Below are 24,746 nucleotides of genomic sequence, written 5' to 3'. Positions count from 1 at the left end.
AGATGACATAGACAGAAAGAGCACATCATGTGGTGAGTTTTGGGCAAAAAAAAATTGTAAAAGGAATGCCCTGCAAAGCATTATGGGGTGAGTTTCTGAGTGCAGCGAATATTGTAATATCTTGACTGTAAAGCTCAGGACAGCCCCTAGAGGGCACCACAATAAAAATAATACCTGTAAGAAACATGGGCCCTCATTCCAACCCTGGCGGTCTCTGACCGCCAGGGCGGAGGGCAGCGGAAGCACCGCCAACAGGCTTGCGGTGCTTCCAGGGCTATTCTGACGGCAGCGGTAAAGCCGCGGTCAGAAAAGGGGAACCAGCGGTTTCCCGCCGGTTTTCCCCTGGCCCAGGGAATCCTCCATGGCGGCGCTGCTTGCAGCGCCGCCATGGGGATTCCGACCCCCTTCCCGCCAGCCTGTTTCTGGCGGTTTTCACTGCCAGAATCAGGATGGTGGGAACGGGTGTCGTGGGGCCCCTGGGGGCCCCTGCACTGCCCATGCTACCGGCATGGGCAGTGCAGGGGCCCCCTAACAGGGCCCCACAAAGATTTTCACTGTCTGCTTAGCAGACAGTGAAAATCGCGACGGGTGCCACTGCACCCGTCGCACCCCTGCAACTCCGCCGGCTCCATTCGGAGCCGGCTTCATTGTTGCAGCGGCTTTCCCGCTGGGCCGGCGGGCGCTCTTTTGGAGGGCGCCCGCCGGCCCAGCGGAAAAAGTTGGAATGGCCGCCTTGGTTTTTGACCGCGGGGCGGTCATTCGGCGGCCAGATATTGGCGGGCGGCGACCGCCGCCCGCCAATATCAGAATGAGGGCCATGGTCATTTAACCATATTGTCAGCCCCTAGAGAGCCTAACCACATGAAAATAGAATGGCAGAACGTAAGTCAGTGTAACCACATATTTAGCCCCTAGAGGGCGTAGTGCATTACAAGTTTTCAGGCCTAACAGGCCCACAGGAATATTATTACAAACAAGGCCCTTAAAACACAACCTACTCCCAGCTGTAAAACAAACGTTTTAGCCATGAGAGAACTTAAAAAGACACTGACTGGTGGGAGGGGTTATTATTTTGTGGTCCCCTCCAACCTAGTGTGGGGAACCAGAGATGACGAAAGAGCATGTCATGCTGAAGGGTTTGGTGGTGGTCCCATTGTCGTAGGACCACCACAGGCTGAGTTGTGGACAAAAATGTTTTGGAAAAGAATGCCCAGCAAAACATTATGGGGTGAGTTTCCCGAGTGCAGTGAATATTGCAGCATCGTCTCTCCCACTGTGCTGGGAGAGTCGCTTTGAGTATTTCTGTTTTATTTTTTTATTTTAAATACTCCAGTTTGTATATTTTCAACTGCTAAACTTGTTAAGTGGTATTCATGTAAAGAGCTCCTCAGATCAAGGTTGCTCTATATGAAACTTCACGTAGTCATATAAAGTGCTCCTCCAATCGAGTTTGTGCTATATGATACTTCACATCCTCATGTAAAGCGGTCCTCCAATCCAGTTTGCACTATATGAACCTTTTAAAAAAAAATGATTAAATAAATTTTTTTTAAAAAACTCCAGCTTGCAGCCTTTGGGCGCAGACACCACAAACAGCTGCATGCCCAAAACAAGGGAGAAGAAGAAACAACATACTGCCATGCAGCGCGAAACGGCAAGACAAAATAAAAAAGTAGTGCACCACACTAAGGTATATAGCTGATCGTGCAATAATCCATGTAACAGTGTGGGTCTCCAAGGTGGTAACACAGCAGCCTCAAGGCAGGACAAACTTAAAGCTTTTCCCTACGAAATCAAGGCAATTTTGAAAGGCAGTCCAGGGAACGAATGAAAGAGATGGGCGTGAGATGGGCATGCTGCAAGCCCACAGATGTAGACTACAACATGTTGAGAGACAGCGCTTTCGCGCCGCCTAGGCTCAACCTAAAAACAACCTTTTCACTCCTACTAATCACTACACAGTATGTGGCCACCACTGTACTTCTGCTGCTTAACTCCAGGTGAAAGCAGTAACCTTCCACCTCTATGAGGGTGCCTCTCCCAGTCCAACAAGACCACAGTCCATGAGATAGGCCTTTATCATGGCATACACACATGATCCGTGTTTGTTTATGACAACAAAAAAGAGCATTAGGGATCCAGACATCAGTACAGATGGAGATTCAAGGCAGGAGTGCACATTCGATACCATACAGAGGACTATTCCATCCCAGCAAAGATTATACATAAAAGATGCCAAAAATGTTCATTTACTACCTCATTTCACATTTTAAACACTACACATTAGGGGTGGAAATTAAGGTTAAGTGATCAAGTTGTTGATGAAAGATGAAAATGTGGGTGTAACAACCTTTGAATTTCTGCATACCATGTGCCAACAAATTAGTCATCTTAAAGTTCCTTTTAACTTGAGTTTTAAAGATTGTTTTTCTTAGTTATTTTGGCCAAGGCTATGTTAAAGGTTGAGGTATTCTTTTATATATTGATGGTATATGTATTTGTCATGCAATCAATATGCACTGTGTGGTGGAGCAACTTAATTGTTCTCGAGTGTGGTTGTGACCCGCCAAGACTCATGTGAGCAGTTCTTCTGAAGCTGCACCTTCCCTCGGTGCCTAAATTCAACCACTGCAAGCGCCTGAAGCCCTTCAGCTTCTGAACCTGTGTCACGCATCCTGGTGCCTTTCGCTGTTCTCTACTATTACGTTGTGCAGCCATGCTAGTACCTCTGCCTCTTAAGCAGTGTCTGTATCAGTCTATGGAAATTCGAGGAAACAAAAAATGTGTATAGGCTGGTGGTGGTAGACCTGTGGGGTTTGATGTCATGTGCATATGTGGAGCCTGACTGCAATTCTAAGGGTCCCAGATGGTTTGTGTGTAGGATAGTATGTGATGGTGAGTGCGTGTGGGCCTTTGATGTGTATGTGAATGTGAGTTGCTGTTGGTAGGTCTGTGTGTGTGTGTGTGTGTTGCTGTCTACTAGTGCTCCCAATGCTGTGCATATGTGTCCGTGGGTGTGCCTGTATGTCTAGGTGCTTGAGTAGTGTGTAGGCACCAGCAGTGGTTAATTTGTCCCATTGGTTGACAGTGGGCACCACCAGCACTTACTTCGGGGACCGGACTTTTGCATTGTCCCAGTACAGGTCTACTGCTATCGTAAGAAGGCGCAGATTAGTCCTGCTTTTATTTCTAACAGATAAAGGAACAGAAGCACAGGAAGAATCTTCACCATTTAGCTGCATTGGTGGCCATTCTCCTACTTCCATGATCCACAAGGAAAAAAGAAGAGGTGTTGCGGGTGGCATTATGACGAAATCCGTATTTCTCAGGGAATTGCCAAAAATTCAGGGTTCCCTGTGAAATATGGTTTGGGCATTGGGGTCAAGAGAGGACATATTTCACATTCAAGCTCTCACGGCATCAGCCAATCCAGAAGCCAGATATAGACATATAAAGGAACATTTGCAGAGGTGACCTGGCAGCCCACATGTTGGAAGAGTTAAGATCTGAGAAAACGCGAATGAAAGGCAGATGGCTGGCAAAAGCAAAGAAGTGAGCTAGGTACATTAAAGATACAATCTAGCTTCTCCAGTATTTTCTCCCACAATAGTCATGCATAGCGTTTGTATGGTCAATTGTTCAGTACTTACATTATTTTTGGCTTTTATATTGACTCCTTTGTTTATCAGGTACAACATCTTCTCTGTATCATTAAATCTGGCAGCTACGTGGAACTCTTTCTCAGAACGTAGCACTAAAGGGAAAAACAGGAAAATCCAACAGTTACTCAAGAAATGCAAATACAGTAAAAATCTTAGAAACAGTATTCCAGATAACACTGAAAAAGAGGCAGAGGTGGGCCCAACATTTATGGGTTTATTGTCAGAAACATACACAAGCGGAGTCTGAGGACTCTCTAATCTGCCCACCCACCTCCCCCTATTATCACATTGTAGACTGCATCTGATCTGCACTTACAACTCTGGGAAGAAGTTCATCTCTTTATGTCACTCCCGCGCCACCCCCTCCACTCAAGTCAGACCCTGCAACTCGTGCTCGATGCTTCGCTTTCATTCATCCCTTGGGGCACTTGGGCATGCAGGGCATTACTCTAAATGTGCCCTGGAGTCCACTGCAAAGTAGAGCCTTGGCACAGGTTCTGGATGAGGCTTGCAGTCTGATTCCAGGCCAAATGTGTCATTACGGTACCGGGGCTACACTCACTTAAGAGAAGGAAAATAAATGGGACACAGGGGGGTAAAGTGTGAGAGGCCAACTGAAAAGGCTGCATGAAATTGCATTTAAAATCAATGCCAGGTTGAATTAGAAAGGAAAACTACTTTAAAAAAAATCTACTGTGGAAAAAAAGCAATCTCGTCGTTGTTTACTGCATCGGGGAAAAGGAGGACGATCTATCCATGTTGTTCGTTTGGGGAAACATGCGGGCGAGCACACAAAACTAGGAGACAGTGCTTGGTTGCGTATACTCCGGAGCCTGCGTCATCGCAGTTCCTCTTTTATTTATACCCTCGTGCTCCGTGCCCCTCCCGGACACGCAGAGCACGCTTACGCAAACAAGGAGAGCCCGCACGGCTCTCAATACACTCTTTACATCCCCCCCATGTTTTACTCCACATGGAGAGGGATTAATATAAAATAACCTTAAGCAAAACTTAAACAAAACAGGAACAACATAACTGGCTAATAATAATAATCACTTCAAACCCTGTTAACACCCTTATCCCCAGGACCGCAACCACTGTGTCTTTTAAACGGCTGTAAGTTCTTTTATACTATCGATTTCCTTTTCCGACAGCAGCTCAACCTTTACTAGACACCAGCAGAACCCATGTTACAGACAGTCCATCTGACAGACAAAGTCTTTCAATTGACTGCTCGGCACAGGATTGGGGCGTAAGTTATATCTCGCACTTCTGGTACGCAAACCTCCTTGCTCTGAAATGCAACCAGGCCCAGGTTGTTCAGTTGGCACTGGCCTGGTAACACTCTCCATCTCGTGAGCGACCGTATATGGACCATCCATGGTCTCATCTTCCTCTTCTTCTTCTTCACTAGCCGGCTCCCTCAGGCCGGCTCTCTTAAAGTGGGACACATTTCGTGTGACCCTTTTCCTTCCTCGGGCTGCAGTTATCATAGATCCTTTTACCCCAATGACTTCCCAGATCTCAGGCTCAAATGGTGTTTTAAACTTTCCTCCTCCTCGCCGATTCCTTACTACCACGCGATCTCCCTCTTGAAACCCTCAATACTTAGATCGTCGTTGGTTACTCGCCCTTTGGTTATTAGCTCTTCGTCGTCTTTGAGTTGCTTCAACGTCCAGCACCGGAGGTTTCCATTTAGGGCCTGAGGGGATACAGTCACGGGGAGCCACTCGGAACATCAAGGAAGAAGGAGCACAACCAGTAGTGCTATGGGGCGTTTGACGATAAGCACTTAGGAACTGATGCAAACACTGTTCACTGTCTTCCTTTTGCTCCACTCCAATCCGAAGAGCCCTATTCAGAGTTCGCATGAACCTTTCCACATCACCGTTTGCCTGAGGCCAGTATGGCATTATTTTGCGATGACGAATTGCCAAACTGTCAAGATACAGTCTAAACTCTTGCCCTTGGAACGGGGGCCCATTATCAGTTCTAACTTCATCAGGCAGGCCGAACAAAGCAAACGTCTTTTGCAGAACTGGCCGCACGTTTTCAAACGCCGTTGACGACACCACCTCGACCACCGGGAACTTAGTATAGGAATCAATCAGAACAGCAGTCAATCTCCCATCTGGAAAGCTCCCGAAGTCCATGCTTACTTTAGCCCACGGTTTCAGGGAGGGCGGCTCGGTCACCACTGGGCAACTTGGGGGATCCATCGATGTTATGATGCAGGAGTGACACTTCCCTACCATCTCGTCAACCTGACTATCCATGCCTGGAAACCACACTTTAGCACGTAATCTCGCTTTGGTTTTAGCAGCTCCTTGATGCCCTTGATGAGCCAGAGCAATCACCCTGGACCAGAGACATTGTGGAAGTACAATTCTTCGTCCCCTCAGAACCAAACCATCCTTGTTGGTGGACAGCTCATCACGCACCTTCCAAATACTCTGCATAGCTATCCTCTGATCAGGGCAGGACACATGTGTCTTTTCTAGAAAATACTTCCACTGTTTGTGGCTCAAAGTCTCCTTAACATGACTCAACATTGCATCATCCTGGGTAGCACTTACAATGTCAGTTACGAGAAGAGCATTAGGACATGCCGACTGTACGACCATGCTGACAAAACACTCCGTACTTTCCTCATCTTGTCCTTGCCGAGCATCAAACCCCTGCGGAGAGGGGTGGCGCGACAGATAGTCTGCCGGATTGTTCACACCCGGCCGATAAACAACCGTGAACCTATAAGGCTGAAGAAGAACTGTCCATCGCTCAATCCTCGGAGGTGCAAGACGGGGACTCCCCGCAAACAATGACACTAAAGGTTTGTGGTCAGTCACTACCTGAAACTCGTGTCCGTACAAGTACAAATGAAAATGGCGACATGCCCATCGAATGGCCAGGGCCTCTCGTTCAATCTGCGCATACCTCGCTTCAACTGCCGACAACGCCCGACTGGCATATGCAACTGGGATCCACTCGTTATACCGCTGTTCCTGCAAGAGAACAGCTCCAAGCCCAACGGGGCTAGCATCCACCACCACTTCAGTTCTCCGGTTGGGGTTGAAATAGGCCATAGTTGCCTTATCTAGCAAAGCATCCTTAATATCCACAAACGCCTGTTGAGCCTCGGGAGTCCAGTCCCAGCGGTGTTGCCCTTTCGTGAGTCGGCGTAGAGGTTCAGACAGGGTGGCAAGCTGGGGTATGAATCTTCCACAATAGGTGGCCATCCCCAGGAAACTGCGAACCTCAGTGACATTTTGTGGAACAGGAGCCTGACGAATAGCTTCAACCTTCCGGGGGTCCACTTGCAGACCATCTTTTGAAAACACATAGCCAAAGAATTCGACTGAGGTTTGGTAGAAAGCACACTTCTTCTTATGAAGCGTTAGCCCTGCTTCAACCAACCGTTTCAAGGTTGCCCTTAAATGACGATGATGCTCTTCCCTCGTCTTGGAGTGTATTAAAATGTCATCGCTTAAGTTGATTACCCCTGGTAGTCCAGACAATGTCTCTCTAATCACATTCTGAAAGACTTCAGCAGCAGATGACACTCCAAAACTTAGTCTCTTGTACCTTCTCAGCCCTACGTGTGTTGAGAAAGTCGTGATGTTTCTACTTCCGGGGTCTAGTTCCAGCTGATGATACCCCGCATTAAGATCCAACTTTGAGAACCACTGCGCCCCATTCAGATCAGCGATAATATCGTCCATGGTAGGCGTGATGTGCCTTTCTCTTCGAATGGCCTTATTTGGCAATCGCATATCCACACAGAGGCGAATCGCTCCAGGCTGCTTGGGTTTTGGCGCAATCACCAACGGTGACACCCACGGCGTAGGCCCGTCTACCTTTTCGATGACACCTTGGTCCTCCAGCAACTGCAGCTCCTTTTCAACAACAGGTCGCAGATGAAATGGCACCCGACGATGTCTCAGCGCCACAGGAACCACACTGTGATCTATGTGCAGTTTGATGCGCTTCCCTTTCAGCCGTCCTAGCCCCTCAAAGAGCTGTGGAAACTCATTAAGAAGGCGTTCCACTTGGGTATCATATACTTGTCGTGCAAAGAACACCAATTCAAGCTCTTCTGCCGTGTGACACCCTAACAGAGTGCCACGATCCCCAGCCACCACATAGAACTTTGCCTCTGTAGACCTATTTCCACTGCTCACAGCCACCTCCACTGTTCCTTTAAGGGGAAGGGGGTCTCGCCCTCCATAATTATATATCTTAGTGGCCGTTGGGTTAAGTGGCGGGGTGGGTACGAGTTTTTGGAAAAGAGTTTCATCCATCACATTAACAGATGCACCCGTATCAATGAGTACGGAGACAAGCGTGCCGTTGACGTGAACATCACTCATGGGCGGCGGTTTCACTTTCTGTGGCTTACCTCCTGTAAAGGATATTACAAAAATGTCCTCTTCCTCGTCTTCCTCAAAGACCGGGCCACTCGCTACTGCCTGGTCCCTTACCTCCTCCGTACTTTTGGATACAGCTCTCACACTCGTATCTCGTCCTTTCTGTTCTCCTGGCTTATTTCTCCTAGACCTGCACACTTTAGCAAAATGATTCGGCTTGCCACAACGGTTACAGGACTGACCTCTTGCCGGGCATCCCATATTTGATCGGTGCTCATATCCACAGCTTCCACAAACCCTATCACTTGGTTTGGTAAGGTTCGGCTTGCGTTGCGCTGCTTGACGTGTCTGGACAACATCAACGTGTTCCTCCTTTACCTGGACTACCTTCGATGATGACGCTGCAGCTAGCGAATGACCTCTCACGGCCGCCATCGCATCTGCTCTCACCGCCGACAGTTCATGTGACCTTGCAAGAATCAAAATGTCGTCAAGGGACATGCCCTGTTGCCGAAGGATAAGCTTTCTCAAGGCGTTGGATCGGCAGCCTTGGATGATCTGTGCTCGGATCTCCTCTTGCTGGTTGAGTCCCGTGCATGAACTCACCAGCTTTCTCAACCTCGCATAAAACATGTCCATCGACTCAACTTCAGTCTGTTGCGCCTGTCTCAGTTTGAATCGTTCATAATCCGAGTTAAGTTGAGGATCAAAATGCCTGTTCAAAGCAGTTACTGCTGCGTCAAAATCATCCTTATCCCCTGTGTCAGGGAGAGAATCAAACAGCTCCTGTAGTTCATCTCCACCCATCAGCAGCATTACAGACCTACGCACCGCGCCATCTGTTTCCCGGGTGGCACAGAAGTAATTTTCTAAGCGATTTATCCATAATCGCCACCTGGGTGCAGCAGTAGCCGGGTCAATTAGTTGGCTAAATGGTGGCAAAGCAGTAAGTGATGAGTGAATACTGTTATTCAGCTGTGCCGGAAGATGGGGGTTCCCTGGTGGCGGTGGAGGATTGGCATCGTCTTGTGGCGGGGCACTCATGTTTGCCCTCTCTCTCCTCCGCTGTATATAAGGGTGAATGTTCTCTCACTGTCCTTTCTCTTTTTCTTTTTTTTTTTTTTTTGTGACTGCCTAGTTGACTTGTATTCTATGTGCTTTAATCATGCTCCTCCCTTCTTTCGTTTCTTTACTTGTTTTTTTTATTTATTTATTATTATTTTTTTTTTGTGTGTGGCCACGTGTCCTCTTCGTGCACGTCTCCTTCCTTTTAATGGCACGCCCTCCTGGCAGCTGAATCGGAAATTCCCCTCGCTCGGGGATCGCACGCGTCAATACAGCTGATCGGAAAATCCCCTCACTCGGGGATCGCACGCGGCAATGTCAGCTGCTCTACGGCAGCGAGGAGACGCCCCGAGGTGGAGCGATTGATCTCCACGTGGCGTTCTCTGTCTGGGGGCGGGGCGCGGCTCACTGTTCCTGGCTTCCCCGGCCAGGAGGCCAACGTGCAACGGGGCGCGGCTCACCTATACTGGCTGCCACGGCAGGGAGGCCAACGTGCGCTTCCTCGTCCGACGCCGCAAGGCAGTCCGGTTCCCCCGGTCGCCTCCTTCGTTCCTCGCTCCACGGCCAACACGCACCAGGACTTCCACGGTACGTTACTTCGCACGACAGGGCCTTAAGTCGATATTAAATTTGCTGCGCGTGATGCCTCGACATCCCGCTCGTCGCCAATGTTCGTTTGGGGAAACATGCGGGCGAGCACACAAAACTAGGAGACAGTGCTTGGTTGCATATACTCCGGAGCCTGCGTCATCGCAGTTCCTCTTTTATTTATACCCTCGTGCTCCGTGCTCCGTGCCCCTCCCGGACACGCAGAGCACGCTTACGCAAACAAGGAGAGCCCGCACGGCTCTCAATACACTCTTTACACATGTGTACATGGCTTCCTTCGGAACTCCTCATGAAAATATTTGGGGTGCATCCTAGCTTTATCCAGCATGTATGATAGGTGTTTTTCCAGCATGTATACATGCAGACAAGGGCACTTCACAGCAAGAGAAATCCCTAACAAACATCTGGCACTAGACCGCTTCTCAAAAGCATTGTTTAAAGCATTATTCTCTTGATGGAGCTCTTTCCTTAGGTCTGATTTTTTTAAAGTGTCCTCTAGGAGATGCCTTTGCCTCAAGGCAGCCATGCATAAAAAATTACGTGTATGTACAGACAAAAAATACGAATTACTTCCTACATCACTACATCGACGACATGCAATAATCCCTCACATTTTCACTGGCCTCTGACGTAGAGAGTCTAAGACACTGCCTGCATTCTCTTCAACTTAATTTGACGTCAAAGCTGGCAACTCAGGTCCTGGATCAACAGTGACTTAAGAATATGCAACTGGACTGCTTCTTCTCTTACCTCTTTAACAGCCTGTCGCCAGAGCTTTTCATTGATCAGTGAATATCCTTCAAGGGTCACAAATTTTAAATCACGGAAGGTAATTGGAAATGTACTTTTGACGGTCTCCTTCTACCTTTAGAATACACTTCCAGCTGTCATGTTATTCGCAAATAAATCCACAGCTTCTGGGAAAACTGCAGGTTTGTAGGTGCTCAACGACTTTCCAAGGTATCCCCGAAATGGAATGCCTACTTCATGCCCTAGGAGCTGATTTGCTAACATTGGAACACAACACTATACCAGAGAAATATGTATGAGGAAATAGGATTGTGTGTGTAAATGCACATTTTAATACAAAAATGTAATGTTCGCTACTAATACAAACCATCATCTTAAATCTCTTCCATGGTTGCCTGTAAAAAACAGGATTCCCTTTAAAGCCCTTCTGTTGGCTCACAGAGTTGTTTTTAACTCTCGGCCCAAATATTTATATGAATGTTTCCTTCAGACCCTTTAGGAAGGAAGGATGTTCTTTTTCTATTTTGGCAACCAAAAGTTTGGAACTTTTTCCTATTGACTCTACTTGGCACGCGCAATGAGGTGATGTCAGAAACTCCTATAAAATTGGTTATTCCCCATTCGTTAATCTTTCAGTTTAGTCCAGTTTTTCAATTGGTCCTATTTCAGCACGGGGATGTTCCCTCAGAGCAGATGTTGACTTTACAAGCCCTACCATTCTTTAATTCATTCCTTCCTTCATTCATAGTTGAGTTAGCTTGCTGATTCAGTATGTGTACAGCTTGGTGATTGGCCCAAACAGACTGTTTTGTGATGGTGAAAATTTGCACTTTACTGGAAAAACATGAAAATTAAAGATGAGGCCTAACATCTTGAAGGGATAATAGACTCCTTGAAATGAACTACAGCCTTTAAAGAAGAGTCTACTCAGGCTACAATTCTCAAACCATAAAAAAACATTAAAGTAACTTTGTGTAATTTAGTGTAGCTTAATTTTGGGACTCTGTGCAGTCTTCCATCCCTGTTCATAACTAAAAAAACATCAATCGACCAGTGTCTTTAGGTGATCCAATCTACAACACTGTACATGCTATTTTCTCCCTTAAACCTGTATGCTTGAACTCGGCTGTTACACTTTCAGATGTAGTTTGCTTATCTTATCATACTATGTATTAGTACAATAAGATTTTTCCTCCAATTTACTTTTATGGAAATATTTTTGCATAGAGTAGCAAATGCAGTAAAAATCTTAGAAACAGTATTCCACATAACACTTATCAAAAAGAGGCAGAGGTGAGTCCAACATTTATGGGTTTATTATCAGAAGCATACACAAGCGGATCTTGGCCGCTAGTAGAGAGTCTGAGGAGTCTCTAATCTGCCCATCCCACCTATGATAACATTGTAGACTGCCTCTGATCTGCACTTACTACTGTGAAGAAGTGCATTTCTTTATGTCACTCCCGCGCCACCCCCTCTACTTAACTCAGACCCTGCAACTCCTGCTCAATGCTTCACTTTCATTCTTCCCTTGAGGCACTTAAGCATGCAGGGCATTACTGCAAATGTGCCCTGGGGTCCACTGCAAAGTAAAGTCTTGGCATAGGTTCTGGCTGAGGCCAGCGAATGGGCTAGGCCTTAGTACAAATATTTTAATGTTTCTTTAAGTTTACACTATTTTAAACTTGCTTGTATGTTGTTCCCTTCATTAGGTTATCCTCCGTTTGATAAACTACATTCAACCTCTTAACAGGAAACAACATCAGAAGAGTACAACATGCTTAATTTGTATAACAGTAGGTGTCGGGCCAAGGCTTTGTTCAGAAGCCTGTGGTGGGTGCTATCGAAGGTAAGGGCGCCAAATACCAAGGCTGCTTAGTCTTGATTCCACCTCATGCCTCTTTAATTCACCACCTGACACTACCTGCCTCTTTACCTCACTCTTGCAGGTTCTTTCTCTGCTTTCTACCTTTGACACTGTTTGTCCGTCAAGCTCTTCCTCCTCCTTTACCCTCTTAGGGTCTTTCTCTATTCTCCTCTGGATCAAAGTGATGAAAAATAAGTGCCGGTCCCCAAACCCTTATGAGGATGGAACTCGATGTAAGGCTTCTCTGCTGAAAATGCCTGCACCTTGTCTATCCTCCTGGAAGAATCAACAGCTACCAGTACGCCCATCTTCCGTGGCAGGAATTTAAGTTTGCAGTCATGCATAGGTTCAAGTGGTTTAGCCACAAGACGAGCAATCACCAGATGTGGGACATGATGTACAAAGAGACACTCACATAAAGAGTTTGCAAATCCTGCACCAACTGTTTGTGACCAGTCTCTGATTTTGTGATGCACATTATGTACTATAGGCCAAAGAGAAGTACTTCGAGCCCAGACAGACCAGTAAATCCTGGGTGCTGCCCAGAAGCCATAAAACAGTAGACTTTGAGGAGCTAAACAGCAGGTCCAGAGCTCGTCTTCACTGGTGGGAAAGCAGTGCAAAATTAAACTCCGGGAGGCCTAAAACAGACATGCTTGGTGGCTACAGTGTACCTCCAGGAGCTAAACAAGCAAAAGCCCCACCAAAACCAGAGTAACAGAGCAAGAAAATTCAACTTCAGATCAGCCTGCACGAATACAGACAGCCCGTCGGGTCCCGAGGCCTGTGAGGAAGAAATCCATCTACTATGCTTTGCAGTTTGTTACTTAGGGCCATATGTATGAACACGTTTTCCATAGACACAGAATGGGTAAAAACCTTTGATACATCTGGCCCTTAGTCTTTGGGAGGGTCTGTGCTCCGTGGGGACAACTCAGGAGGCGGTAAATGTGTTGCTCATACTCCATGTTTAAATATGCTCCTTTGGAGGGCCAGGCACGGCCCCCAGGCCAGGGGTAGGGGCCGGGGAAGGTTAGACACCTTGTTGAGTAAACTACCACTCCCCACCCCTCCAACCTTTTTTCAAGCGTAGGGAAGGCTAGCGCCCAGTGGTGCAGTGGAACGGTGGAGCACTACAAACCTGGCTTACACACTCTTGGGGAGGGAGGGTCAGAGCATCAGGTCACTAGGCAGGGTTGGGCAAGAGGTGTGATGATCTGCTAAGTAACTACCACTCCCCACCCCTCCAACCTTCGTTCAATCACCAGGGAAGGCCAGCCCCCCTGTGGTGCCACTGAGCACTACTTCGCTTCAGGTTGCACACTATTGAGGAAGTATGTTACGGGCACCAGGGGAGCTGTTTATCCCATTGTCCGGGGGGGGGGGGCAGATGGGGGAAGGGGGGGCAAATAGCAGCACTGAAGCTCCTGCCTGCAAGTGCAGGTGGAACCTAAACTGAACCCCACGCCAGCACACGAAGCTGTGTCAGCAGTGGATGGGGAGGCAGCCAGGTTGCAGAGCAGAAGCTTAGGACGGAATTAGTTAGAGCCAGGGATTGCCCCATAAGTGTGCTGGCTCAGCTATTTTAATATGTGGCTCGGCTGTGCCCAGGAAGCCACGGGCACTACATGAAAAGTGTCTGTTGGCTCTGGGGGTCCGCCAAGAGTTTAGAAGTCCCCAGACGAGCCTTAATGACAAATTTGATCTCTCCCCCCAATTAGCCCTCATGCACAAAAGAATGGTAAGGGGAGAAATCTGTCAGGGTTTCAAGACTCACGGAGCTGAAACCCTTTATGTTTTTTTGGTCTGGTGGCTACTTTGCAGCAACTGTAAAGGTAGGAAAAAAAGACACACACAGCACAGCATTCATCACTAAAAATGTTATTGACATTAACCATATTAACGGTAAATAAATGCACATAATTATGATGTAATTGACAGGCTGTGCCATTGTACTGAATTTCGAAAAAGCCAGTAAGTCCGACTCTTATTAACTGTGCCCGCTATATTGTCTTAGGAACAACTGGGGGGTATTGTGGTTTTAGGGTTTTCTCGTGCAGACAGAAGTGGCCTTGAGTGCTGTGGGTACAGGCTACATTCAAGGGGTTAGCTGATATGTGGGACCCGTGTTTAGTGTGTGTCTCCTTTTGGTTGCTACCCCCTTTTTTTACATAGACACAGCACCTGCCATTTGTATTTATATTTTGCAAATTTGAGCATAGTATTAAGTAGTGGGTGTAATAAAGTGCTTTCCCTTTTTACAATAAAAAGCAAACCGTCCAGCAAATGATTACGTGTTGCTTGTTGCATGGCTGAGTGCAGCATATCTGGCCTACAGCACTTTCCCTCAGTAAGTCATGGACTACTCTGCATCACTCCCTTAAGAGTCAAGGGGTGCTTGGTACTTCATTAAAAGTTCCGCAGTACAAGGGCCCCAGGACACCAGGGACAAAAAGACTCCAGTCGGTACTACTGGGGCCGTTCACCCTGGCCTGCCTAGAGACTCAGTCAGGATTCAAAACAGCCCATCACAGGCAGAAAGTAGGTTGAAGCCCAAGTAAAGGGTCTGGACTATGTTACTTTCAGTTTATTCCTAGAGAATGGTACCTGGTTTAGTGAATTTAAGTACCTTAGGTTTAAGCCCACAATGAAGTAAGGGATACCACAGTGTTACTGGCACATTCTTTTGAACCAGGAGTATAGAATGTGTTTACACGGTACTTAGTATTGCAGTTTTGCTGTTATCATGGGGGATGCCTTTAGTACAACACATCTGTTACAACAACATACCATTGCAACAATTATTTTACAATGCAGCCACGTTTGCAGCATACACATTAAGAATGCGTGCCTTTACAATGCATGAGAAGGTAAGGGTTCAGGGGTGAACAGAGGTAATGGTTCTTTTGGGTTCAGCTGTGCGTAGTGGTAAAGGAAGGTAAGTTTTTTTTTTAGGGTTCAGGGTGTGTTAAGGTAAAGGTAGGTAATAGTGTTTTGGGGTTAGGGGAGGCTAGAGTTAAAGGGAGATACGGGTTTTTGGGGGTTCAGGAGTGGGTACACACAATGGGAGGTAAGGGTGATTTTAGGGTTTAGGGGTGGGTACACGAAGGTAAGGGTTTTTAAGGCTCAGGGCTGGGTAAAGTAGGATGACATATATTGTAAAGATAGGTGTTGTAACGAACGCGTTGTCATGTACCAGGATGTAACAGTTTTTTGTAATGTCTGACTTTCACTAAGGGCTGTACATAATAAACCATATTGTAAAAATAAGACGTTACATATTTGATAGGCATATTGGAAATATATTGACTCTTACAGAGGCAATGCATTGCTAACCCATCTGTTTCAGCTTAATTTCGTTCATCCAAATAATTACTGCGAAAATTCTCAAATGCAAGGTGAAGCAATTGTTGCAAGTTACAAAGATTTTATAATCAGAAAGAAACTAGAGAGAACAGCCTCCTCAGTGAAGTTCGTGTGATCTGAAGGGCAAAAAACACCCTGCAATATTAAATGAACATGAACATTTCGGGAATTGTGTGAATATCGAGATTCACGGTTTTTATCTGTCTTTTTGTTCAATCATTACTAAAATCAGACACAACAATTATTATAGGAGAGCTATTAAGATAGCATTGGATATACATCTGTTCGTGTGCATACACCAGAATGGGTTTGTCTGTGGCTCATCGTTGTTCGAACAAGCCAGCTGCTTGCTTTATTATGTGAGACATCTCTCAGCATCACCGTGTAGAACACCAACCAGCGTTTGACAAGGTTGAATGGGAGGGCTTATACACGGATGGCGAAATTTGGGTTTAGGGAGAAGTTAATTTGCTGTATGAGTGAATTCGAAGGCTCAACTCCACGTTAATTCCAGCCTCTCTAAAATGAACACAACCACAATATTTTTAATCACCTGTGTTGTTCTGCCCCAGCGGCCATTACAGCAACAAACCTTGACAAATAAATCAGCGACTTTTTGTTCTTTCAGAGAAAAGCTTTTTAGTTCTGAGTATGCTCATACTCTCTCTGCATTGGTATGAAATATTGAGAGTGTGCCACAGGCATACGGACGCCTGGTGGTATCTGTTGGTAGTCTCAGAGGGGACAAGAATGAATGACCATTGAGTCTAAATTCTCGTTAATCCCCTAGGCAGCCGCCAGAACTACCCAGGACAACCGCTTTGTTTTCAACATGGGTGCTTCACTTTTTTGTGAACTTCTTTTTATTGTTTTATTCATTTCATACACAGCAAGAAAAAGAACACTTGCACCACAGTAGAGCCATCTGAGCAAACCAAAGTCACAAACGTCATGACCAAAAGAGTTTAACACAATTAGAATGACCAAAAGTCAAATCTATAGGATGGGCAACCCAACCTAAAGTTATATGCAACAATAATGTAAGGTGCTAACAAGGGGATTGCTTATGAAATGACCTAAAGCTAAAAGTCGTACGTATGAAACTGAATTAATCAATGTTTTTGAGTAAGGATGATCAATCAAAAAAGATATTCAAACAAAGGGGATATTAATCTGAAAGCAAAGAAAAACAGGTGTACACAAAATCATATTAAATGCATTATTACCACGTGTGTGTGTTATTAGGGTACAACAATATTAAAATCCAACATACATTGATCTTGTATATTAGGTTAAAGCTCCTATGAGAGTCTCATAGATAAATGCATGAAAGTAAACTCTCTGATTAGCTGGGATCCATTTGATTGTGTATATTCCTCAGTCCAGACATACAGGAATTCACGAGTGAGAATTGGAATGGGCATTGGTCATAAGTACGTAAGACCATCTTCAGGACCAACAATGTAAATAGGTCTTCATGATAAACCTAATAGCTACGGAAATGTATCTGCAATGTATCAGCTCGTTCCAATTTATATAAAGAAGTAACAAAATAGAGTCAATCGACTGAGGGCTTAATGGATTTCCAGTCAAAATTTTGAAGCAATACATATATATGTCTCTGCAAGGGTTGTATGATGAAACCGTGTTGTTTCCACACATGCCCTTACCACGCATGCCTTTACAACAATTTTTCGCTGTAAAGGCATGTGTAGTAAAGGCATGTATGGAAACGGTATGCCTGGTTGTCGCATGCCACCCCCACCCTAAAAACAGAAGTACCCCGATCCCCCACCTTTGAAAACTACCCCAATACGCCCCACCCACCCTGAGCCCTAAAACCGACCCCCACCCCCAAAAATAAAACTACCCAACCCCTAAAAACAAAATTACCCTGCCCCTAAAAACCAGACCCCGCCTGCCCTGAATACAAAATTAGCCCAACCCCCACCCCATCCCTAAAAACCCGACCCCCCACCCGCTCTAAATACAAAATTACCCTGACCCCACCCCTAATAACCTGCCCCCACTTGCCCTAAATACAAAATTACCCCAACCCCCAACCCTCCCCTAAAAACCCAAACCCCCCACTTGCCCTAAATACAAAATTACCCTGACCCAACCACTAAAAACCCACCCCCCACCAGCCCTAAAAACATAATTACTCCAACCCCCAAATACAAAATTACCCTGACCCCCCAACCCACGCCTAAAAACCCGACACCCCACCTGCCTTAAATATAAAATTACCCCGAACCCCCACCCCTAAAAACCTAACCCCCATCCCCCTAAATACAAAATTACCCCGACGCCCACCCCGCCCCTAAATCCAAAATAACTTAAACCCCCACCCTAAAAACCATAGTACCGACCCTTCACCCCACCCCGTAAAAAAAAAAAATAATATCCTAACCACCCCAACCCCTTCACCCCTGCCCCTAAAAACTACCCCTAACCCTGCCCCACTTACCTGACTGTGTCCTCTCCCAATGGATCTTCCTTTTTCTCTGCCTTAACCACGCATGTGCGTTGTTCAGCAATAAAAAACAATAAAGCATTGCAGATATTTCAAAGTAGAAGAAAAGTGCTTAACGCAATAGCTTCCATGCACTCGCACGTGCAGCAAGAATCCAGGAAGGCAATTCTGGACAGAGTAAATTGCAGGGCAGGACGGCAAGGCAAGGGTAGAAGTGTGCTGAACTTACTTTTGCTGCAGTATTCCCTGCTTCACATGGACGAATACTCAAATAGCAAGTAAAACAACAAAAAATACAATGCTGCTGATAAGTTGCTCCTTTGCTTTTGTAATTTACATAGAGGTGTCCTATCTGTCACTTCCTGTTTAAGGCAATTACAAACATGGTGGACAGACTCAGCTGGTTTCCTGCTAGGTTTTTGATAGTCAGTCATTGTAGCTAAACACAATTCAGAAATTTAAACCATGTGCAAACTAAAGTAGTCATACTATTCTCCTGACTGTATGATTTTGTTCACACTATTCAAGGATGAAACTAAACTACATAATAGCGCCATAGAACCAAACTTGTTTGGGTATATCTGCTGTAAGATTAAAACTGTTTTGGCAATGTATAATCATTAAATTAAAAAGCCCGGAGCTACACTATATAGAACCCAACTAGCATATGTGATAAGAACCGTTCCGCTGGCACCTATCATTTTATTGTTAGGCTCACTGTGCCATAGGGAGGGCCTGGTAAAGGCTTTAGCATATTCATACGAGACAAAACTGTCCCTGCCCCAGCGCTACTGGCATTGGAACTGGGTTAAGGAGCCTTTTATATACTCAATAGCTCAGAAAGGAGGAGATGTGGTACAGTGATTCTGTTAAAGACTATTACCTCCCGTCCCTCCCTTAAGTAACCAATGAGGCCCCTTGCCTCACCTAGACCCCTCCCCTCCCTTTTTAAAAAGTCCCCATGCCCCAGTACCCCCCTGTTTCTTTTTGTCTACGCCTAGACTTACCTTTTTTTGCCTCCTTGGCGGGGCCAGGGGGGGGCTTCATTATTCATCGCAACATGGTCCAAGGCTTCTGGTGGCGATTTCCTGGCCGGGCTGCGTTGGAAGGGAGAGTGTGTAGCTGCCTCTGATGGTGCAGCTTCCAAGTCGTCTGATGGAGTTGATCGGTTCTGTTGCGGCTGGGGCTGTGCTTCTGGGTCACCGCCTCACAGAGCAGGACGTGTTCCTGGCTGCATATTTTCACCGTCTACGAGGTAAGGCAAGCTTTGGGCCCGCATTTTTTAATATCTTTTGGATTTGGTCCTGATTGGGGGGCCCAACTTATGCTGCAATTTCATTGGTGTAAGGGGGAGGTCTTTTCCCCTTTTTAAGGTGTATGATGGTGGTTTTGGGCATTCTGTTGTTCCATTATGTCGGAGCAGAGGGGTGCAAAGTGGAGACGTATTCTCTCCTCCTCTTTCTGTTCCCCTGCAGTCGGCACGTGTGGCCAGGAGTGCAGTCGATGGGCCTGCTCCTCTTATGTGTCGGGAGGAGGTGCAGGACATGATTGAGGTGGCTGTCTCTAGGGCCCTTCAAGCTGGTGCTGCCCAGTCCAGTCGTCCCTCTACTTCCCAAGCTTCTGTGGCGGCTGATGGCTCCTCTTCCTCGGAGGGTGATGTTCCTTCTACTTCTTCTAGGAGAAAATATGTGTCTCGTGAGGAGATGTGGGACATTTTGGCTCATGTGCAGGACAATCTGGGATTTCCTTCTTTTCAATCTGCGGGGGCTGAATCTACCTTATTTCCTTAGTATGTTACCCCTTCTCGTTTTGCTATGCCTTTCCCAGAGGTCATAGTTTATGGCCATAGTTTACCGTGAATGGAAGGAGGTTGACACGGCTCAGGTTCCCTGTTTTTTTCAGAAGTTGTATTTGCTGGAGGGGGACGATGCTCTACCTCCCTCTGTGCGGTTGGATTCCATGCTTGCTGCGTTGATTGGTAAAACCTCTGTCAATCCGGAAGACTGTACTCTTTCTGATGCCACTGACCAGAAGGTTGACTCCAGTATGAAAAGGGCTTTTTCTGCAGGGAAATTAGCTGTACGAGCCGATATGTTTTCTGAGTATTCTGCGCAGTCATTGGTTCAGGACTTTGACAGGCATGCTGTAGCTGTGCAAGTGGGCTCTGAATGTTCTGAATTACTGTCTGTTATGGAACAGCAGGCCCATTTGTTGGCGGATATTTCCTTTGATGCTTTCTGCACATCAGCTATGGCTTCTGGGGCTGTGATTGGGGCCAGAAGGTCTCTATGGTTGAGGCAGTGGAAGGCGGACCTTGGGGAAAAGGCGGCACTTCTGAGACTTCCTTTTGAGGGTCAGGCTCTGTTTAGGGATCAGTTACCAGCCATGATTTCTACAGCCTTTAAGGACCATAAGCATGCCTTGCCTTATAAAAGGGGTTCCTTGTCTGGCAAGGGGTGGAAGAAACATTTTAGGTCATCTCCCAAGTTTGAACCTCGGTCCGCTTCTTCCAAGAAGCATAGGTTTCAGCCCCGCTTTTCTCCTAAGAGGTTGGTTCCATCTACAAAGGGCACTCCCAAGAAGGGTTCCTGACAATCAAAATTGTGGCGATTGGCCAGTTGGGGGACGGCTGCAGCATTTTCTGTCTGCTTGGCAAAGAGATGTCACCAATTGTTGGGTCCAGTACATTGTGGAGAATGGATACACCATAAAGTTCGATCTTGTTTCTGAGGCTACCGGGGTTTGTCTGATGCCTTTGCCTGTGGATGGAGGCAGGAGGGCGGCCTTGCTGGAGGGAATCCGGGATTTGCTGTTGAAGGGGGCAATCTCCAGGATGCTTCTGGGGGAACAGGGCCACGGGGCTTATTCCATCCTGTTCCTTGTTCCGAAAATGACTGGGGGTTTTTGTCCTGTCTTGAATCTCAAGTGGGTGAATTACTGGATCTGGACTGGGCACTTCAGAATGTTGACCATTCAGGCAATTCTTCCTCTAATTGGTCCGGGGGATTTTTTGGGGTCTCTGGATCTTCAGGATGCTTACCTCCATGTGCCTGTTGTGGAATCCTCTCAGAAGTACCTGTGTTTTGCAATCAGTCCAGACCATTTCCAGTTCTGTGTTCCTCCCTTTGGCCTAAAATCCTCTCCCAGGGTTTTCACGAAAGTACTGGCTCCGCTGATGGCTCTTCTGCATGCAGAAGGGGCGTTCGTGCATCCTTACCTGGACAATCTTTTGGTACAGGCTCTCAACGCTGATCTGCTGCAGGTTCATGTGGCATGTGTCTTGCAGGTCCTCCAGGGTCACGGCTTTTTGATAAACTGGGGGAAATCAGATTTGGAACCTTCCCAGGACCTGGTGTTCATCGGGGCTTGGTTTCTGACTCTGCGGGGGTTGGTGACTGTATCAGAGAGGAGTTTGCTGGACCTTCAGGAGCAAGTGAGCAATGTGTTGTCTCAAGTGGCTCCCAGAGCAGTTCAGCGACTGTGGCTTCATGGTCACTTGGCTTCAGTGATCTTCCTGGTTCCTTGGGCCAGGTTTTATCTCCTTTGTCTGGTCAACTGGATTCTCTCCCGTTGGCCCTCGGATCCGTTCAATCTTCTGGCGAGAATTCCTGTTTCAGATTCCATTCGACTCTGGTAGTCTCAGAGGGGACAAGAATGAATGACCATTGAGTCTAAATTCTCGTTAATCCCCTAGGCAGCCGCCAGAACTACCCAGGACAACCGCTTTGTTTTCAACATGGGTGCTTCACTTTTTTGTGAACTTCTTTTTATTGTTTTATTCATTTCATACACAGCAAGAAAAAGAACACTTGCACCACAGTAGAGCCATCTGAGCAAACCAAAGTCACAAACGTCATGACCAAAAGAGTTTAACACAATTAGAATGACCAAAAGTCAAATCTATAGGATGGGCAACCCAACCTAAAGTTATATGCAACAATAATGTAAGGTGCTAACAAGGGGATTGCTTATGAAATGACCTAAAGCTAAAAGTCGTACGTATGAAACTGAATTAATCAATGTTTTTGAGTAAGGATGATCAATCAAAAAAGATATTCAAACAAAGGGGATATTAATCTGAAAGCAAAGAAAAACAGGTGTACACAAAATCATATTAAATGCATTATTACCACGTGTGTGTGTTATTAGGGTACAACAATATTAAAATCCAACATACATTGATCTTGTATATTAGGTTAAAGCTCCTATGAGAGTCTCATAGATAAATGCATGAAAGTAAACTCTCTGATTAGCTGGGATCCATTTGATTGTGTATATTCCTCAGTCCAGACATACAGGAATTCACGAGTGAGAATTGGAATGGGCATTGGTCATAAGTACGTAAGACCATCTTCAGGACCAACAATGTAAATAGGTCTTCATGATAACCCTAATAGCTACGGAAATGTATCTGCAATGTATCAGCTCGTTCCAATTTATATAAAGAAGTAACAAAATAGAGTCAATCGACTGGGGGCTTAATGGATTTCCAGTCAAAATTTTGAAGCAATACATATATATGTCTCTGCAAGGGTTGTATGATGGAACCGTGTTGTTTCCACACATGCCCTTACCACGCATGCCTTTACAACAATTTTTCGCTGTAAAGGCATGTGTAGTAAAGGCATGTATGGAAACGGTATGCCTGGTTGTCGCATGCCACCCCCACCCTAAAAACAGAAGTACCCCGATCCCCCACCTTTGAAAACTACCCCAATACGCCCCACCCACCCTGAGCCCTAAAACCGACCCCCACCCCCAAAAATAAAACTACCCAACCCCTAAAAACAAAATTACCCTGCCCCTAAAAACCAGACCCCGCCTGCCCTGAATACAAAATTAGCCCAACCCCCACCCCATCCCTAAAAACCCGACCCCCCACCCGCTCTAAATTCAAAATTACCCTGACCCCACCCCTAATAACCTGCCCCCACTTGCCCTAAATACAAAATTACCCCAACCCCCAAACCTCCCCTAAAAACCCGAACCCCCCACTTGCCCTAAATACAAAATTACCCTGACCCAACCACTAAAAATCCACCCCCCACCAGCCCTAAAAACATAATTACTCCAACCCCCAAATACAAAATTACCCTGACCCCCCAACCCACGCCTAAAAACCTGACACCCCACCTGCCTTAAATATAAAATTACCCCGAACCCCCACCCCTAAAAACCTAACCCCCCATCCCCCTAAACACAAAATTACCCCGACGCCCACCCCGCCCCTAAATCCAAAATAACTTAAACCCCCACCCTAAAAACCATAGTACCGACCCTTCACCCCACCCCGTAAAAAAATAAAATAATATCCTAACCACCCCAACCCCTTCACCCCTGCCCCTAAAAACTACCCCTAACCCTGCCCCACTTACCTGACTGTGTCCTCTCCCAATGGATCTTCCTTTTTCTCTGCCTTAACCACGCATGTGCGTTGTTCAGCAATAAAAAACAATAAAGCATTGCAGATATTTCAAAGTAGAAGAAAAGTGCTTAACGCAATAGCTTCCATGCACTCGCACGTGCAGCAAGAATCCAGGAAGGCAATTCTGGACAGAGTAAATTGCAGGGCAGGACGGCAAGGCAAGGGTAGAAGTGTGCTGAACTTACTTTTGCTGCAGTATTCCCTGCTTCACATGGACGAATACTCAAATAGCAAGTAAAACAACAAAAAATACAATGCTGCTGATAAGTTGCTCCTTTGCTTTTGTAATTTACATAGAGGTGTCCTATCTGTCACTTCCTGTTTAAGGCAATTACAAACATGGTGGACAGACTCAGCTGGTTTCCTGCTAGGTTTTTGATAGTCAGTCATTGTAGCTAAACACAATTCAGAAATTTAAACCACGTGCAAACTAAAGTAGTCATACTATTCTCCTGACCGTATGATTTTGTTCACACTATTCAAGGATGAAACTAAACTACATAATAGCGCCATAGAACCAAACTTGTTTGGGTATATTTGCTGTAAGATTAAAACTGTTTTGGCAATGTATAATCATTAAATTAAAAAGCCCGGAGCTACACTATATAGAACCCAACTAGTATATGTGATAAGAACCGTTCCGCTGGCACCTATCATTTTATTGTTAGGCTCACTGTGCCATAGGGAGGGCCTGGTAAAGGCTTTAGCATATTCATACGAGACAAAACTGTCCCTGCCCCAGCGCTACTGGCATTGGAACTGGGTTAAGGAGCCTTTTATATACTCAATAGCTCAGAAAGGAGGAGATGTGGTACAGTGATTCTGTTAAAGACTATTACCTTCCGTCCCTCCCTTAAGTAACCAATGAGGCCCCTTGCCTCACCTAGACCCCTCCCCTCCCTTTTTAAAAAGTCCCCATGCCCCAGTACCCCCCTGTTTCTTTTTGTCTACGCCTAGACTTACCTTTTTTTGCCTCCTTGGCGGGGCCAGGGGGGGGCTTCATTATTCATCGCAACATGGTCCAAGGCTTCTGGTGGCGATTTCCTGGCCGGGCTGCGTTGGAAAGGAGAGTGTGTAGCTGCCTCTGATGGTGCAGCTTCCAAGTCGTCTGATGGAGTTGATCGGTTCTGTTGCGGCTGGGGCTGTGCTTCTGGGTCACCGC

The 24,746-nt window shown here is 46.2% G+C and overlaps 1 protein-coding gene across 5 annotated transcripts in view; it reads right to left on the bottom strand.

Annotated features, from left to right (window-relative positions):
• The window catches only part of ANKDD1A (ankyrin repeat and death domain containing 1A), a 315,687-nt gene that overhangs the window by 217,994 nt on the left and 72,947 nt on the right, over window positions 1-24,746 (bottom strand). For all 5 annotated transcript variants that reach the window (XM_069222814.1, XM_069222812.1, XM_069222816.1 and 2 more), the window contains exon 2: window positions 3,651-3,754. In XM_069222814.1, coding sequence (XP_069078915.1) covers window positions 3,651-3,698 — 48 coding nt within the window. In that variant the 5' untranslated portion in view covers window positions 3,699-3,754. The remainder of the gene's footprint in view (window positions 1-3,650; window positions 3,755-24,746) is intronic.

This window comes from Pleurodeles waltl, chromosome 3_1 (assembly GCF_031143425.1).
Source record: "Pleurodeles waltl isolate 20211129_DDA chromosome 3_1, aPleWal1.hap1.20221129, whole genome shotgun sequence".
Classification (NCBI taxonomy): domain Eukaryota; kingdom Metazoa; phylum Chordata; class Amphibia; order Caudata; family Salamandridae; genus Pleurodeles; species Pleurodeles waltl.
This window is presented reverse-complemented; position numbering and strand designations above follow the sequence as displayed.